The sequence below is a fragment of the Salvelinus sp. IW2-2015 genome, linkage group LG8, assembly GCF_002910315.2.
Source record: "Salvelinus sp. IW2-2015 linkage group LG8, ASM291031v2, whole genome shotgun sequence".
NCBI classification, from domain to species: Eukaryota; Metazoa; Chordata; class Actinopteri; order Salmoniformes; family Salmonidae; genus Salvelinus; species Salvelinus sp. IW2-2015.
The window spans coordinates 4475223-4494549 of NC_036848.1; the positions used below are offsets into that span (position 1 = coordinate 4475223).

General features: G+C 41.5%; 2 protein-coding genes across 9 annotated transcripts in view; both read right to left on the reverse strand.

Moving 5' to 3' along the window:
* Window positions 1–4: 4 nt before the first annotated feature.
* cnot7 (CCR4-NOT transcription complex, subunit 7) lies at window positions 5–13090 on the reverse strand. 6 transcript variants are annotated; one of them, XM_023992185.2, is made up of 7 exons: window positions 12932–13090; window positions 12107–12319; window positions 11797–11990; window positions 10303–10464; window positions 6776–6920; window positions 6487–6597; window positions 5–93 (listed from the first exon to the last, which is right to left on the reverse strand). In XM_023992185.2, exons 2-7 carry the CDS (start codon window positions 12221–12223, stop codon window positions 82–84), a joined length of 741 nt encoding a protein of 246 aa, XP_023847953.1. In that variant the 5' UTR covers window positions 12224–12319; window positions 12932–13090; the 3' UTR covers window positions 5–81. The 6 variants fall into 6 exon arrangements, with proteins under 6 accessions (XP_023847953.1, XP_023847951.1, XP_023847952.1 ...); XM_023992183.2 differs by lacking the exon at window positions 5–93 and adding an exon at window positions 1984–2209; XM_023992184.2 differs by lacking the exon at window positions 5–93 and adding an exon at window positions 1984–2209 and having other exon boundaries at window positions 12107–12233; window positions 12932–13022.
* Window positions 13091–13992: 902 nt separating this feature from the next.
* The window catches only part of mtmr7a (myotubularin related protein 7a), a 38539-nt gene continuing 33204 nt past the window's right edge, over window positions 13993–19327 (reverse strand). For 2 of the 3 annotated variants that reach the window (XM_070444700.1, XM_023992188.2), the window contains exons 9-14: window positions 19004–19129; window positions 18218–18267; window positions 17889–18089; window positions 15483–15617; window positions 15144–15270; window positions 13993–14988 (exon numbers count right to left, since the gene is read on the reverse strand). In XM_070444700.1, the coding sequence (XP_070300801.1) occupies window positions 14635–14988; window positions 15144–15270; window positions 15483–15617; window positions 17889–18089; window positions 18218–18267; window positions 19004–19129 (993 nt within the window). In that variant the 3' untranslated portion in view covers window positions 13993–14634. Of the gene's footprint in view, window positions 15004–15143; window positions 15271–15482; window positions 15618–17888; window positions 18090–18217; window positions 18268–19003; window positions 19130–19327 lie in introns of all 3 variants that reach the window. The other variant, XM_023992189.2, reaches the window with a different exon arrangement.

Below are 19327 nucleotides of genomic sequence, written 5' to 3' on the forward strand. Positions count from 1 at the left end.
CTGAAGGCTGAATATTGAGTATGAGATCAAGTTGTGGCCTCGGAAGATTGAAGTTGCATTCCAATTACTTGCCGTGTTTTTTCAAGTTTGGATCTGAAAAGCATAAGAATAGGATGAGAAGTGTTTTATTTTCACTTTGTATAACAGGTGGTTGGTCTAAGAAGCTACATGTTCAGTACATCTATATTATTTTAGTAAAGGACCCTTGAAGTATTGTTGTATGATTTAATTATCTTGGACTTCGTCTTCAAATTAGTCTATTTTTACTTGTGTAATGTCTAAACTAGAATGACTAACTTGTATTTGTGATTGACGGAAACAGTATAAATATTCCATTTGAATGTAATTTTAGAATTTGCCAATACTTAATCCTAACCCAACATGCAAAGATGTATGATAGTGAATGTTGATTATGATTGTATAGACATATTTTAAGAGTAAAAGCTGCTTTGTGTGCGTGATTATTGGATGAGATATGCAGTGTTAGGCTTTTTATGGCACTGAACATGAAAGAAGTATTGAAAAGATTAACAACCTGTTGTGATTTAAAAAAAAAATCCTTCAATTAACTGATGCATGCTTCATACTCAGGATGCTAACAAAACATAAGAAAGTAAATAGTTTCATGTATTATATCAGTTTCTCTCTTGGAAATGCGGTAAAATCACTGTTGCATAATAATCATTTGAATAAGGGCTATATTGATATTCTTTGATTTGAAAGGATTCCTGTGTTCCTCTGGCATTGGTGAGGATACCATTGGCTCTTAGACATCACCAATCAGTCTTATTTTTTGATATGTCAGTGTGCTTGCCATGTCAAGTGTTCCTGTAGTGCTATTTATTGTCAAACTGCCAGCCAAAGATCCTGTTTTTCTCCAGAGGCCTGACACACTGGCCTATGATCTTCAAATCCAAGCCTCGGTTTCAGAATGTTTGCTGCATTCTCAATTCAACTCCATTCAAATATGGAAGTGCTGCAGAAATAATACAGCGATTGCTCCAGCTGTTCCATTCCTTGTGAGGGTTCTGTTCTGATTGTACTCCTTTGGTCCTTTTAAATTACATTTTCTGTTTGGAAATGAGTCATCAGCATCAGTTAGCATCGGTTTTCATTTTGGTAAATGGCTCAAATGTATGCAAAACCATGTCAATCTATATTTTTTTAATACTCTGTGCATGAATGGAGAAAAATACCTTTATGAACATGTGAGGCTATGTACTGTACTGTGATGCCTTATCAGATAAATACAATGATGCCATGTTCAGCCTGTTTATATTGCTATTGACTGTTCTTGTACCTTTCTCCCATATCGGTCTCAATAGCCTATAAGGTATATCATTTAAAATATGACTCTTAAACAGATTTCAAACTCACTCAACTCAAGTTCTTATATGTTAGAAAAGTTTGAAGCCTTTATTTACAAAAGCTTTAAAAACAATCTCTCGTATATTGCATTTTTTTTTTTTTTTTTTTTAACATATGGAGGGGAGGGGGGGTCTCGTCACATGAAAACAACCAACCAGTACAATAAATTAAATATTAAAATAACATTAAAAAAAATGTAGCTACTATTAAGGCTAACTTTGGTGAAAAAATAATTACTTATTTTCATAATAAAGACAGATGTTAAGTGAAAAAAATGGAACTTAGAGAAGGCAACAAAGAGGAGTATACCAGAAAAATGTAGCTTTTCATATAAAATCAAGGATCTGGTTAGGAGCTATAAAGTGCAACATTTCTACAGAAAATGTTTGAAAAACTAAAATCCCTTGTTTTCTCTTCAAGCGCTTCATGTGAAATCTAAATGAACCAACCAGCCCCTCTAAACTGCTTTCATAGAAAAAACATGATTTTAAGCACGAACACACACCTTGGGTACGTCTGGAGATAGGAACTATTGAACCACCAAATTCACCAACCACCTAAAGTAAGAAGCGCTTATGACAAAGAGCTTCCGAAATGGTATATGTATATATATATATATATATATATATTATGCTTTTGTTCTTCCATTATTCCAGTCGTCATAGTAATTGACTAGAGCAGACCATCCAGAAAGATCCCAGTGATGATGTCATGACAGCTGTTTATTGGCTTCCTCCTCGTAGGCGTTCCCTGTGCCGTTCTGGACGTATGCAGAGCCTGAACCCAGCCCGTACAAGTGACCACAGTACTTTGCATCGTCGATATGATCCTCAAAGAACATCTAAAAAAATATGTGATGTCATCAGATACAGGAAAAAGTATACTAGTTTGTAGCTAGGTTTCCACCCAATTGGCGACAGATTGCAGATTTTAGAATATTCGCATGACAAAGACAATATGCACATTTTACCAACAGTGGTGTTTCACCAAACAGACTTGTTGCAAAAAAAAATAATAAAAAAAAAATTATAACATTGTGCACATAAAATGCACTTTTTCGCTTGAGTTTTCATGTACCGAATAAAAATCAAAAGTTTAATGTGTGTCCATCGCATTTTCAACTCTACCAATAGTTGTCACAACTGTTGCGTTAAATGTGCCTACTTTGGTCTTGGCACCTGCGCTCAAGCCAACTGCTCGCAAATACAGTGGCTTATTATGGATAAGAACGAGAATATTTAAATTTGTCAAACGGCAGTCAAGCACCGATCATCACGTCACCAGAATCAGACCCTAGATATTTATTGGTAAGAGCATCAAGATCACTGTGCATTTTCACCACCCTGTGTTATTTCATCTATAGCCTAATGAACTGCATGCTTTCCCGTGTTGTAGTGGGAGGACCACACACATCGCGTGACTCCAAGTTTACATTGATATGATGGTTAATATATTAATATTTGCCCATAAAGGTATTTCCACCACCACTTCTCGCATAATTAATTTTACTGACACAAAAATATCTTACCATGTCAAACGAACAAATTATGTCAGAATTTATAAAATTGTACTGAAACTTCCTGTTTCCATCACAGCTGTCAGGATTTCTTTTTAATACGGTATGACTTTACTCCCATAAAAACTGTGGATGGAAATGTGGTTAGTGAAAGTAGTATATGTTTATCTCTAATAACATCTGGTGGCTCTTTGAAGAAATGCAAGTTGTGAGTCATCTCCCTGTTCTATGATCCATTCACACAAACATCTCAGTACCAACCCTATTCCCTTTATAGGGCACTACTTTTTTAGGCAAGACTGTTTTATATTTGAGATTCTTCAAAGTAGTCCATCCCTTCTTGCTGTTGTTTGTGCCCAATAATGTTTGGACCTTGTTATGTTGTGTTGTCATATGTTGCTGCCATGCTGTTGTTATTTTCTTAGGTCTGTAGTGTTGTGTTGTCTCTCTTGTTGTGATGTGTTTTGTCCTGGATTTTTATTTAATTGATAATTATTTTAATCCCAGCCCCCGCAGGACGCCGTTTGGTAAATTGTAAATAAGAATTTGTTCTTAACTGACTTGCCTAGTTAAATAAAGGTGAAATAAAATAAAATGACAGCTTTGCACAATTGACATTCTCTCAACCAGCTTCATGAGGTAGTCACCTGGAATGCATTTCAATTAACAGGTGTGACTTGTTAAAAAGTAAATMTCTTTCCTTTTTAATGAATTTGAGCCAATCAGTTGTTTTGTGACAAGGTAGGGGTGATATACAGAAGGTAGCCCTATTTGGTAAAAGACCAAGTCCACATTATGGCAAGAACAGCTCAAATTAGCAAAGAGAAATGACAGCCCATCATTACTTTAAGGCATGGTCAGTCAATTTCTTCAAGCGCAGTCACAAAAACCATTAAGCACTATGATGAAACTGTCTCTCATGAGGACCGCCAGAGGAAAGGAAGATCCAGAGTTACCTCTGCTGCAGAGGATAAGTTCATTTGAGTTACCAGCCTCAGAAATTGCAGCCCAAATAAATGCTTCACAGAGTTCAAGTATCAGACACATCTGAACATCAACTGTTCAGAGGAGACTGCACGAATCAGGCATTCATGGTGAAATTGCTGCAAAGAAACCACTACAGTGCCTTGCAAAAGTATTCATCCCACTTGGCGTTTTTACTATTTTGTTGCATTACAACCTGTAATTTAAATTGATTTTTATTTCGATTTCATGTAAATGGACATACACAAAATAGTCCAAATTGGAGAAGTGAAAAAAATTACTTGTTCAATAAAATTAAATAAGTAAAAGTGGTGCGTGCATATGTATTCAACCCTTTGCTATGAAGCCACTAAATAAGATCTGATGCAACCAAATACCTTCAGAAGTCACATAATTAGTTAGATTGCACACAGGTGGACTTTATTTAAGTGTCACATGATCTGTCACATGATCTCAGTATATATACTCCTGTTTTGAAAGGCCCCAGAGTCTGCAACACCACTAAGCAATGGGCACCACCAAGCAAGCGGCACCATGAAGACCAAGGAGCTCTCCAAAGAGGTCAGGGACAAAGTTGTGGAGAAGTACAGATCAGGGTTGGGTTATAAAAAAACATCCAAAACTGCGAACATCCCAAGGAGCACCATTAAATCCATGATTAAAACATTGAAAGAATATGGCACCACAACAAACCTGCCAAAACTCACAGACCAGGCAAGGAGGGCATTAATCAGAGAGGCCACAAAGAGACCAAAGATAACCAAAGATAACCCTGAAGGAGCTGCAAAGCTCCACAGTGGAGATTGGAGAATCCGTCCATAGGACCACTTTAAGCCGTACACTCCACAGAGCTGGGCTTTACGGAAGAGTGGCCAGAAAAAAAGCCATTGCTTAATTAAAGAAAAAAATAAGCAAACACGTTTGGTGTTCACCAAAAGGCATGTGGGAGACTCCCCAAACATATGGAAGAAGGTACTCTGGTCAGATGAGACTAAAATGTAGCTTTTTGGCCATCAAGGAAAATGGTATGTCTGGCGCAAACCCAACACCTCTCATCACCCGAGAACACCATCCCCACAGTGAAGCATGGTGGTGGCAGCATTATGCTGTGGGGATGTTTTTCCATCGGCAGGGACAGGGAAACTGGTCAGAATTAAAGGAATGATGGATCGCGCTAAATACAGGGAAATTCTTGAGGGAAACCTGTTTCAGTCTTCCAGAGATTTGGACGGAGGTTCACCTTCCAGCAGGACAATGACCCTAAGCATACTGCTAAAGCAACACTCGAGTGGTTTAAGGGGAAACATTTAAATGTCTTGGAATGGCCTAGTCAAAGCCCAGACCTCAATCCAATTGATAATCTGTGGTATGACTTAAAGATTGCTGTACACCAGCGGAACCCATCCAACTTGAAGGACCTGGATCAATTTTGCCTTGAAGAATGGGCAAAAATTCCAGTGGCTGGATGTGCCAAGCTTATAGAGACATACCCCAAGAGACTTGCAGCTGTAATTTCTGCAAAAGGTGGCTCAACAAAGTATTGACTTTGGGGGGGTTGAATAGTTATGCACGCTCAGGTACTCTGTTTTTTGTCTTACTTCTTGTTTGTTTCACAAGAAAAAATATGTTGCATCTTCAAAGTGTTAAGCATGTTCTGTAAATCAAATGATACAAACCCCCCCCCCCCAAAAAACTATTTTAATTTCAGGTTGTAAGGCAACAAAATAGTAAAAATGCCTAAGGGGGTGAATACTTTCACAAGCCACTGTACTTAAGAATATCAAGAAGAAGAAGAGACATGCTTGGGCCAAGAAACACGAGCAATGGACATTAGGCCGGTGGAAATCTGTCCTTTGGTCTGATGAGTGCAAATTTGAGATTTTTGGTTGCAACCGCCGTGTCTTTGTGAGACGCAGAGTAGACGGATGTACTCCGCATGTGTGGTTCCCACCGTGAAGCATGGAGGTGTGATGGTGCTTTGCTGGTGACACTGTCAATGAATTATGTATAATTCAAGGCACACTTAACCAGCATGGCTACCACAGCATTATGCAGCGATACGCCATCCCATCTGGTTTGCGCTTAGTGGGACTATCATTTGTTTTTCAACAGGACAATGACCCAACACACCTCCAGGCTGTGTAGGAGCTATTAGACCAAGAAGGAGAGTGATGCATTGCTGCATCAGATGACCTGGCCTCCACAATCACCCGACCTTGACCCAATTGAGATGGTTTGTGATGAGTTGGACCGCAGAGTGAAGAAAAAGCAGCCAACAAGTGCTCAGTATATGTGGGAACTCCTTCAAGACTGTTGGAAAAGCATTCCTCATGAAGCTGGTTGAGAGAATGACAAGAGTGTGCAAAGCTGTCATCAAGGCAAATGGTGGCTACTTTGAATAATCTAAAATATATTTTGATTTGTTTAACACTTTTTTGGTTACTACATAACTCCATATGTGTTATTTCATAGATTTGATATCTTCACTATTATTCTACAATGTAGAAAATAGTAAAAAATAAATAAAAACCCTTGAATGAGTAGGTGGTGTGTCAACTTTTGACTGGTACTGTATATTGAATAGGGTTCCATTTGGGACACACACATGGACAGAGTACCTCTCTCATCTTGAAGAATGCCATGCCTGTCAGTAGTGAGTCTGAGCCAGCTTGGTGCTGGGGGCCAATCCTCTCCAGCTCCAGCTGTTCTGCCACTTCCTGTAGCCCACCCTGTCAATCAAACCACGCCCAGTCACTCACAGATTCTGCTAATCTAGCCATCTGGCCATGTCTATAATGCATTTAAAYGCTATCGATTAAGGCTTGTGGCCTAGTTAGCTCTCTGAAAACTCATTGAATACACAGCTGAGTAATACTTTCTTTAACTGTTATGATGTGCTGAAGTTACCTTGAGGTTTTTGCAGCTCTTCATGAGGTACTTGACATCATATATGATGGGGAAGAACAGGCGAAGGATCTCAAAGAAGTCCACTTCCTCTTCGGGCAGGTTAGAGTTGGACAGAATCTTGATCAGATAGCCAAAGTCATAGCCACTGCAAACAGAAAAATAAACAAAATGCTTCTTAGGTCTAAGATGATTGATTTTAATAATGGTCAAGTCTATACCAAATAACAAATAACATACATGGTTAGAATCTGGATCTGATAAGATGGCGCCGAAAAGCAGGGCTGAAGTTTTACATGCTCCTAACCAACTGTGCTATTTTGTTAGTTTTTGCGTTGTTTGTAACTTATTTTGTACCTTATTTTGTACATAATGTTGCTGCTACCGTCTCTTATGACCGAAAATAACTTCTGGACACCAGAACAGCGACTACTCACAGCAAACTGGAAGAAGCTTTTTCCTTTAACGAGTCCGACAAGAAGGATATACCGCTTTCCCGGGAACAGGCCCAAATCCCCGTCATTTGCATGAAGAAAAGACGGAGGAAAAGAGGGCGCAGGTCGGGCTGCCTTCTGAGAATATGTAGGCGAGCAAGTAAACTCCCACTGCCATCTGTTCTACTTGCAAACATGCAATCATTGGAAAATAAAATTGATGACCTACGATTATCCTACCAACGGGACAAAAACAAATGTAATATCTTATGTTTCACAGAGTCGTGGCTGAACGACGACATGGATAATATAGAGCTGGCGTAATTGTCCATGCACCGGCAGAACAGAGAAGAGGCTACGTCTGGTAAGACGAGGGGTGGGGGTGTGTGTCTTTTTGTCAATAACAGCTGGTGCGCAATGTCTAATATTAAAGAGGTCTCGAGGTATTGCTCGCCTGAGGTAGAGTACCTTGTGATAAGCTGACGACCACACTATCTACCAAGAGAGATCTCATCTATATTATTCGTACCACCACTAACCGATACCGGCAGTAATACCTCACTCAACCAACTCTATAAGGCCATAAGCAAACAAGAAAATGCTCATCCAGAAGCGGCGCTCCTAGTGGCCGGGGACTTTAATGCAGGCAAACTTAAATCAGTTTTACCACATTTTTACCAGCATGTCACATGTGCAAACAGAGGAAAAAGGAAAAAACTCTAGACCACCTTTACTCCACCCACAGAGATGCATAAAAAGCTCTCCCCCGCTCTCCATTTAGCAAATCTGACAATAAATATATCCTCCTGATTCCAGCTTACAAGCAAAAACTAAAGCAGGAAGTAACAGTGACTCGCTAAATACGGAAGTGGTCAGATGACGCGGATGCTACGCTATAGGATTGTTTTGCTAGCARAGACTGGAATATGCTCCAGGATTCATCCAATGACATTGAGGAGTATACCACCTCAATCATCGGCTTCATCAATAAGTACATTGACGACGTCATCCCCACAGTGACCGTATGTATATATCCCAACCAGAAGCCATGGATTACAGGCAACATCCGCATCGAGCTAAAGGCTAGAGCTGCCGCTTTCGAGGAGCAGGACACTAATCCTGCTATGCCCTCAGACGAACCATCAAACAAGCAAAGCGTCAATACAGGACTAAGATTGAATCATACTATACCGGCTTTGACGCTCGTCGGATGTAGCAAAGCTTGAAAACTATTACGGACTACAAAGGGAAACCCAGACGCGAGCTGCCCAGTGATGCGAATCTAGCAGATGAGCTAAATGCCTTTTATGCTCGCTTCAAGGCAAGAAACACTGAAGCATGCACGAGAGCACCAGCTGTTCTGGATGACTGTGATAACGCTCTCGGTAGCCGATGTGAGCAAGACCTTTAAACAACCTTCACAAAGCCACGGGGCCAGACGGATTACCAGAACGTGTACTCAAAATATGCACGAACCAACTAGCAAGCGCTTTCACTGACATTTTCAACCTCTCCCTGACCGAGTCTGTAATACCTACATGTTTCAAGCAGACCACCATAGTCCCTGTGCCCAAGGAAGTGAAGGTAACCTGCCTAAATGATTACCGCCCCATAGCACTCACGTTGGTAGCAATGACGTGCTTTGAAAGGCTGGTCATGGCTCACATCAACAGCATCCTCCCGGATACCCTAGACCCACTGCAATTCGCATTCCGCCCCAACAGATGACGCAATCGCACTCCACATTGCCCTTTCCCACCTGGACAAAGGAACACCTATGTGCGAATGCTGTTCATTGACTACAGCTCAGCGTTCAACACCATAGTGCCCACAAGCTCATCACTAAGGTAAGGACCCTGGGACTAAACACCTTCCTCTGAAACTGGATCCTGGACTTCCTGACGGGACGCCCCCAGGTGGTAAGGGTAGGCAACAACACGTCTGCCAAGCTGATCCTCAACACTGGGGCCCCTCAGAGGTGTGTACTTAGTCCCCTCCTGTACTCCCTGTTCACCCATGCCCGCCATGGCCAAACACGACTCCAACACCATCATTAAGTTTCTTGACGACACAACAGTGGAAGGCCTGATCACCAACAAAAATGATAAACCCTATAGGGAGGTCAGAGAACTGGCATTGTGGTGCCAGGACAACAACCTCTTCCTCAATGTGAGCAAGACAAAGGAGCTGATCGTGGACTACAGGAAAAGGCGGGCTGAACAGGCCCCCATTAACATCGACGGGGCTGTAGTGGAGCGGGTCGAGATTTAAGTTCTTTGGTGTCCACATCACCAACGAACTATCATGGTCCAAACACACCAAGACAGTCCTGAAGAGAACACGACAAAACCTTTTCCCCCTCAGGAGACTGAAAAGATTTGGCATGGGTCCCCAGATCCTCAAAAAGTTCTCCAGCTGCACCATTGAGAGCATCCTGACCGGTAGCATCACCGCCTGGTATGGCAACTGCTTGGCATCTGACTGTAAAGCATTACAGAGGGTAGGGCGTACGACCCAGTACATCACTGGGGCCAAACTTCCTGCCATCCAGGACCTATATAATAGGCGGTGTCAGAGGAAAGCCCATAAAATTGTCAGAGACTCCAGTCACCCAAGTCATAGACTGTTTTCTCTGCTACCGCACGGCAAGCAGTACCGGAGCGCCAAGTCTAGGACCAAAAGGCTCCATAACAGCTTCTACCCCCAAGCCATAAGAGTGCTGAACAATTAAATTAAATGTCCACCAGACTATTTACATTGATACCCCCCCTCCATTTGTTTTGTGCACTGCAGCTAATCACTATTTATTATCTATGCAGTCACTTCACACCTACCTACATGTACAAATTACCTCAACTAACATGTACCGCCACACTGACTCGGTACRGGTACCCCTTGTATATAGCCTCGTTATTGTTATGTTCGTGTTCCTTTTTATTATTTTTTACTTTAGTTAATTTGGCAAATCTTTTTTAACTATTCTTGAACTGCACTGTTGGTTAAGGGCTTGTAAGTAAGCATTTCACTTTAAGGTCTACACTTGTTGTATTCGGTGCATGTGACAAATAAAGTTTGATTTGATTTTAAATGGCCTACCTGTGGAAAGAAAGCCACTTGACTCCCTCACAGAGCACCACCCCTGAGGTCATGAGCAGTTCAGCCAAGTACAATGTCTCGATCCCCTCCTCCTCGTGCTTCTTGAACTGGATGCCTGATGTTGTCAAGAGCTCGATGGAGTCCTGTGCATACATGTCCTCCCTGACGACGGAAAGGGAGACACCTGTCACACTCACACCTAGGCTACACATTTATAACAGGGTTTCTTAAACTGTGAGTCGGGACCCAAAGTGGCTCCTGGGCATATGAGAGGTGGTTCGCGAGTCATGAGAATATATCTATATTAACACAATTTCTTCTTAATTTGGGTCGTTGGAACAAGATATGGGTCACGGGAATATAGTAAATGTATATATTTTGTGTCAAGAGCCGAAAAAGTTTAAGAACCCCTGATTTATATCAATGAATGTAATGGCTATAAGAACAAGGGGTACACTAAGCATGACAAAGTTGTTGTTGCTGTGTAAGTGGATGCAGTCCAACTATATATATATATKTATCTCTTCTTCAATGTCTGAGACTTCTGATAAGCCTTTAGGTTTTACTTCCACAATAGAAACAAGTTYCATGTAAACAACAAAATACTACTCAAAACACTGTCTTCAGTGCCTCACCAAAACAAACATGAAAATAAAACAGTACCTGCGATATGCTCGAAAGCATTTATGAAATATGTCAATATAAACATTTGAAAAATGACTTGAGAGGCACTAGGAGAAAAGCAAGTAAATTAGCTCGTTGAGAAAGTAAGCAGCTCCTCATGTGACAGGTGCAGCCTATTTGGTGGCTCAAGTGAAAGTCTTGGCCACATGGTTTCTAAACAATCTTGGTCACATTGTCCTTTACCTGAACGGTGTGCAGGCAGTGCAGCTTCACTGTGACAACGTTCACTCCTGTATGGAGGTCCTGAACTAGCTCTGGTCCAGGGTGTTCAATGTGGCTTGCTGACATTGAGCCTTCAAATGGCCTGGCCCAGAACTAGTCATGAGCGTGACCCTGATTGTGTGCAGTATCAACACTGAACATAGGCCTGTTCTTGCCTTGGTTTCATACGTCATATGAGCAGGTTTGTTTGTGCCTTTGCCCATCAGTCCAGACATGTAAACTAGTCAAACTCCATACTACAATAATATCACCTCAATAACAGACTACATCAAATGGACTTCCTTTTTGTAGTTAACTTTAATGCAGAGATCTCAAGGTATAAAAATGTAATTCCTCAAGAAAGTACCATACAATACATATAAACATTACAATCATCTTTAAAACCTTTCATGGTAAAAACAAAAAGGTTCTTCCTTTTCTCCTAGTGCCTCCAAAGAGCCGTTGCTATGAAACTTCCCCTGTTCTGTAGGTGCTGTACAAGATGCAGGTCATATAGCTGAGTCCTCTAAAATGGGCAAGTCAAGTCTTGATACAAGACATGAAAATTTGTTGAACAATGATAGACATCATAGAAAGGGGAACGCTTACGTGAGGTTAAACTTAAAATTGAACTGCCATGTTGAAGTTCCCGGTGGATATTCACCCTGTTCATTCATAAAGGTAAGGCCCAGCTGGATAATCTTTAGCAAGTCTACATTACATCGCAGTAACTGGTACTGGTAGTCAGCATTGCTTCTGAACTCTCCAATCGGTCTCGCAACTACACCTGGAAACTCTGTGTCCTATGAACAGAACACAAAGCAATAGAGAAGGCAGAAATGGAGCAGCAGCACAATGTTCAGCACATATCTGTCAGTGTCAACCAAGATGCCTTTGATCAGAACTCTTCATAACTTACCATGGCAATGTAGTTGTATTTTCGAATGACCTGGCGGATCCTTTTGAGTTCTTCATCCAGGTTGTCAGCCCAAACCTCACATATTCTTTGGCTATGATCCACAGTAGCCGCGGGCATAGTGCCAGCTCTACAAGCAAGGCATCAAAAACAAACAAACAAACTCTCAATCGAGAAAATGACCATGGAATTGTGGTCCTTCTTTATTTGTTTGACCTGGAGATAAACAACAAACAATGTCAGGCTACACAATAACCCTGTGAGATTTCTTGCCACATACTCAATGGTTACATTAAAACATCTAGCTAACGTTAGCTAGATTTGACTGGAGGACGTTAGCTAGCTAATATACTGTGTAACATACTGCTTAAGCTAGATAGTTAATGCTGTAGCTAACAATCTTGCTGTTTGTAGGACTTTACTATGCTTTGATGTTATTGGGGCAAATAACTGGCTAGCTACCTTTTTAGCAGGCTGTGATGACAGGCACCCATCTAGTTATCGAACTGAGCTAACTTACCTGTCCCACTAGCTAGTTAGCTAGCAGTTCACTAGCTAATTAGCTAGGAATCTGCAAACATTAGAGTGGGGACAGGATGCGTTTCTCTTCAGATACAATGATATCATAGTGTTTCATCGCCTTTTATAATGCCCAACCCTAGCACCTGTCAGCTAACGTTAGCCAGCTGGCTAAAATATGTGGCTGGCTAGCAAATCTAGCTAACTAACCAACTCCTAATAGGGCTTGAATTTCAACCTTCCCGACTTAGCGTTCACTAAATAAGGGTTGTGCAATTACAAGTGAACAGTTAAAAAACTCCCAATTACCTTGTTTAAAAACGGTCAGGGCCTTTTACCTAACTTTTAAACAGTTTTATATTCCAAATACCGACAGTCATTGATATCAACCCACAGCTGCCACCTCTGAACCTCCATTACAACGTCATCACGCAAGCAGTGACGTCACGAAAGTATGCACGTTGGCCTTTGGAGTCCAAGGACTGGGGCGTATTCATTACGCCGATTCTGTTCGGAAACGTTTGTTAAACGGAAGCAAACGGAACGAAATGGTCGGGACTTAGCTGAATTTGTCCAATAGAAACTCTCGTTTTAGTTGTTTTGCAACTGTTTGGACTAATGTATACACCCCGGTTCCTTTTCGTCTCTACGTCTTCTTCTAGGTTTATTGGCAGACTACACCCAAAAATGTGTCTGGTCGCCTCCTACTGTGCAGGTTGAAAAAATGTACATTGTGGGGGTGGGCAAAAATATCCATACAGAGCAGGGCCATAACTACCAGGGGAGAACGACTCAAACTTCGCATTGAGGATTTCAAGCTGGAGGCCGTCCGCGGTACTGCAGGCATTGTTTCCAGAAAACAGGATCCCCATTATACTAACTAAGCATTTAGGTGGATGATGTATACAAGGAGTAGGCAACCCTGGTACAGCATGTGGGAGAAGTCAGAGCTCAGTAATTGAGTTGGAGGGGTATTCAGGTGGATTTTTCCCAGGCGTATAGGTAAATACCACCTTCCCACTTAGTTATGAACGTAGCATGAGCAAGCAGAAAATATCCATCAAAAACTTGAATGTTGAATCAACTTTCATGAATCAACTTTTTGTTTATAAGGTAAGTCAAAAGTCTTAATCCCAAGAATGTTCAATCTTTATTTAATGCACAAGTCCTCTTAAAGATTTAGTGSTCTTTTCTAGTGAACTTTTAACACAATCAAATAAATCCATTTACAAATTAATTAAATAAAAATAAATATTTATGTTGTAATATTCCTTTGAAATAGGATATAGATTGTAGGACATATTATGTATATTCTTTATACAAATAAAACAACATGCAATGCTTACAATAGCAGTAGATATTATTCCACAAGACAGTCAGTACCTGTGCTTTGACAGTGAGACCTAAGCTGTTTGAACAGACTTGTGATCCTTCTGTTGGGTGAGATGCACAAAGCTCCTCTCCTCCCTGTGTGTCCGTACCCTAGTACTAGCATGCCAATATCTCCACATGCTACAGCCTGCTGGGTTGGTTCAGAAGCTTCGTGAGTTACAGCATGCACAATGAGCCCAGTGAACCAGATGGACTGGCTTTGGTTATAAAACTACACTAAATTAGGAGAGGTTTACTGCATGAGTATAATGACAAATTTGGCATTTGATATCATGTTTTGGTTTACAGTGCACTTGAAAGATTTTTAGTCCAAATGTAATTTTTAAATATATTATTATCATATTACACATTTGCATAAATACATAACATTAAATATTTTATTTAGTTGTAAAGCCTCTGACAAAATCCATGAATTGTTGTAGCTAACTTCTTAACTATGGAATACCATAAACCACATGAAAAGCAAAAACTCTACACAAATAACACACATACAGATCAGATCCACTTATCATTTCACTGACTTATCATTCCCAACAGTTAGTCAGTTTATAATACCCATTGCGCAATTGCCCATTAAAGTGCACCTCTCTTCCCTCTGACAACATCAATGTCACTACTGCTCAGGCAGCAGAGTAGGCAGCCTCATCAGGGTCCTTGGCACTGTCCCCACTTGGCGGGGAGCTAAGGTCTGCTATGCCCGACTCCTGGTCATCACTGTTGGTGGAGAGGTCTGGGTCGGAGGGTTTGCGGCGCTCCCCTGGTCGGGGGAGGATCAGAAGACTGCTCTCTGGCCCCGTCTGCTGGCAGGGTGATGAACTGAGGAAGTCTCCCAGTCCGCTGTAGTCCCCTGGGGTGTTGGCCAAACCCAGGCAGCTCTCTGAAGGGGGAGAGGCCCACACCGCATGGCTCCTATCCAACGTGTTAGTTTTTGTCTGGATGCTCTTCKCCTGCTCCTTCTCCAAAATGGCTATTTTCTAGGGTGGATAACACTACATAATATTAGAAAAAAAACGAAAACAAGAACAGCGACTTCAATCAAATGGCCCTGGTCAAAAGTAGTGCACGAAATAGGGAATAGGGTGTGATTTGGGACATAGCCTATATCATCAGCCCTCCTGTCCTGTCTTACCTCCTCATGGGAGACAAGCTGCTCCTCCAGCTGCTGTGTCTCCTCTCTGACGGCCATCAGGTAGTCTATCACAGACTGGCGAGGATGCATGCCTCTGTCAAAAACGTTGTATAAGGCCCTCCAGAACCTACACACACACACACACACACACACACACACACACACACACACACACACACACACACACACACACACAACACACACAACACACACACACACACACACACACACACACACACACACACAAATTATACATATTCAACACAAATTATACATATTCAATACAGTTGAGAAAAATAGTGTAGAAATACTACTTGTCCTTAAATATGCACAACCTACTTAAAACAGTAGGGGGCGGTAACTGGGCGCAGAACCCCCTGAGTCTGGCTGTGGTCAGGTCTGTACAGGGGGTTGATGTGGTCAGTCCTGTTCTCCCACAAGTAGGTCCACAGAGAATGGGTCTTCTCCTGATGCCTGACAACACAAAAACACATCTCACATGTCAACTATAGACACAAACATCACACATGTCAACTACAGACACACACATGCACACAGTCAACTACAGCCACACACATCACACATGTCAACTACAGCCACAAACATCACACATGTCAACTACAGCCACCACACATCACACATGTCAACTACAGCCACAACACATCACACATGTCAACTACAGCCACAACATCACACATGTCAACTACAGCCACACACATCACACATGTCAACTACAGCCACACACATCTCACATGTCAACTACAGCCACAAACATCCACACATGTCAACTACAGCCACACACACATCCACACATGTCAACTACAGGCCACACACATCACACATGTCAACTACAGCCACCACACACATCACACATGTCAACTACAGCCACACACATCTCACATGTCAACTACAGCCACACACATCACACATGTCACACACATCACACATGTCAACTACAGCTCAACACAAAACACACCACACATGTCGACCAGTGGAGGCTTCTCAGAAGAGAAAGGGGATGACCATACTCCTCAGTAAATTTGATAAAAATAAAAATAGCGAAACATTACAAAAGTAATCCTTTTTAGATAAAACTATACATGTCACCAAATAATTGATTAAAAAACACTGTTTCGCAATGAAGGTCTACAGTAGCCTCAACAGCACTCTGTAGTGTAGCACCATGGTGTAGCCAGAGGACAGCTAATTTCCGTCCTCCTCTGGGTACATTGACTTCAATACAAAACCTAGGAAGGAGGTTCGTGGTTCTCACCCCCTTCCCTAGACTTACACAGTAATTATGACAACTTCCATAGGACGTCCTCCAACCTATCAGAGTTCTTGCAGCATGAACTGACATGTTCTCCACCCAATAACAGGATCAGAGAATGAATCTAGTACTTAAAAGCATAAGCTACAGCTAGCTAGCACCCAAAAGAGTTCTACCTGTAACCAAAAATGGTTCTCCTATGGGGACAGCCGAAGAACCTTTATGGAACCCTTTTTTCAAAGAGTTTAGCTATATTTCTAAAAACAAATTCACTTTCACTTACTCCGGCTCAAACAGAGAAGGATTCTATGTTACCTATGGCTTTCCAACACTGGAACTCTTCTAAGTCAAGGTAAGCTTTTGGCTTTATTAATTTATTGCCACCTGGGCACGCCAGTGTAATTGCTAAACTGCTTGCTGCTGTAACTGTACACTGTACTGCATGATTGTAGCAGGTTTACTAACGCGTTAGTTCTAGTAGCTATGTTTACTTGACGTTAGCTAATATGGTGACAACGATATAGCAGTTAAACGGAACCAAAGAGAACGAAACGAGGATAAACATACCTACATTTGTCTAATAGAAACACTTGTTTGTAACTGTTGGACTAATGATTACACCCTAGATCAGCTAGATGCAGGCAAGAGTGTGCAAGACGGTATTGAATGGGTCAATATCTGTTACCTGCATTACTCAAATTTCTCTCGATATGTGCACCTATGTTGTAAACTTTCATTCATAGGTTAGGTTGTAGCAACCTCATGATGAGTATAGGGAAAATTTGAGTATCATGTAGTAGCCTAAACCTATCGCTGTTACATTGAGCTGGGTGAATGGAATATGAATGACAGTCATCCAATATGCTGTAATAGAAATAAGGCCATTCTCAAAAAAACGGCACCGACCAACTACAGCTCAACACAAAATGTATCATTCCAAAATGATTCTGACTGAGAAAGAAAGAATGTGTGTGTGAATTCCTGCTCTCTTTTGTCAGGTCTGACTGAACCTGTTTATGTCTCTTGTATTGGCTAGTCCAGTAGGCCTATTTGTTTAAATCTGTGTCTCATGTTAGGTGAATTTGAACACTATGGAGATTGACACCAATTCATCTGAAATAATAAGCAAAAAAGCCTTAACAATTCAGTAAATAGTTTAGATTAGTTATGTGTGAAGTCACAGTCAGTTTCAAAAATTCAAGACAAGGAACGGCAAAATGACAGACTTCTATCTATTACCTCAGATCTGCCCTCTCTTTCTGGTTATTATCTAACCTCCGCCCTCTCCTTCTGGTTATTACCTTAGCTCCGCCCTCTCCTGGTTATTACCTTAGCTCTGCCCTCTCTTTCTGGTTATTACCTAAGCTCCGCCCTATCCTTCTGGTTATTACCTTAGCTCTGCCCTCTCTTTCTNTTAGCTCTGCCCTCTCTTTCTGGTTATTACCTAAGCTTTACCCTCTCCTTCTGGTTATTACCTAAGCTCCGTCCTCTCCTTCTGGTTATTGCCTATGAAGTTTCCGTACTGGCAGGAGTAGATGTGGTTTTGGATGGTGATGAGGAACCTCTCGTTGTACTCGAAGGCACAGGGGAACTGCTCCGACAGCTGCCACACACACTCCAGGAACTGGTCTATGACCGGGGACACCTCCTTGGGGTCTCCATCCAGGTGGTTGTATCTGAGGGGAGAGGGCAGCATGGGCAGCCTGCATCCAAAATGGCACCCTATTCCCTATACAGTGTACTACTTTTGATTTTGTTGTTAAAGGAAATAATTATATCTGCAAGAAAACACAATAGTTCACACCTGTGAGAGAACTTGTGTCCAAAGGAAACCCAGTCTCTTTCAATGAGAACCTGAATACAGGGGAATAAAATATGATTTACTTATGCATGAGGATGCCAGAAGGTGTTATTTGTATATAACCTGTTTCATCACTTTCATCTTTGTTTCACAGCTTACACTCGGACAGTAAAGAGTACAKATATTAGAGAGAGAGAGATAGTTTGTACCATGAGAGAGCTTGAACTTCCTCACCCAATGTGTGGGGTGGTTTTCTACTAAGTCTCAAGATGATTGTATGAAGTCAGGCTTCCTGTCGCAGTAACTTTTTTCCATGGAGATGCCTTTTGGCAGAAACCCAGTCAGACAGAGCAAATCCTCATGATCAAAGAATCCAGAACCATAAGCACAGCARGGACCTACTTACATTACCATCCAAGATCAACTACAATCACACCGTAATTGAACAGTATGTCAACATCAATGTGCTTACATGTCAATAAAAATTTGGAAAACTTAAACATAGCCAGAAACGAAGGGAAAAGGAATGTTCTTCATTTCAAATGAAGTGCCATCTATTCAAACACGTATTGAGCGCTAGTGGCTACTAGGTAGAGGAGGCTTTAAACATGAATCATTACAAACCTGCTGATCATGTGTTAAGAGCTGTCTGTATGATATAATAGTTAGGGTAATTATTTCTATGAATATGACATACATGAACCCATACACTATAAACTGACTATAGGTTCAAGATGTACACTAGTGAATATGCAGATACCCTTCTCAGAGAGACAGTAGGGGATGTACCATGAGTCCTTTGAGAGTCCTGTAGTAGGGGTCCAGGAGCACGGAGGCCACAGAGCACACCTGAGCAGTACGATCCCAACCGTCTGAGCAGTGGACCAAGACACTGACGCCATCCTCTGCAACGGCCTGCACACAGACACGAGAGAGAGAGAGACTGAAAAACAAAAACTTAATCCTCCTGCTGTGTTCCCGTCAAAGTTTTCTCTCTGAAAAATGTAGTTAATTTAATCTGATTGTCATAAGGTTCCATGACTTTGTCCACACGGGGCATCTGAACACACAAAATACATTTTGATGATTTTCATTACATTTTGGGTGTTTTAT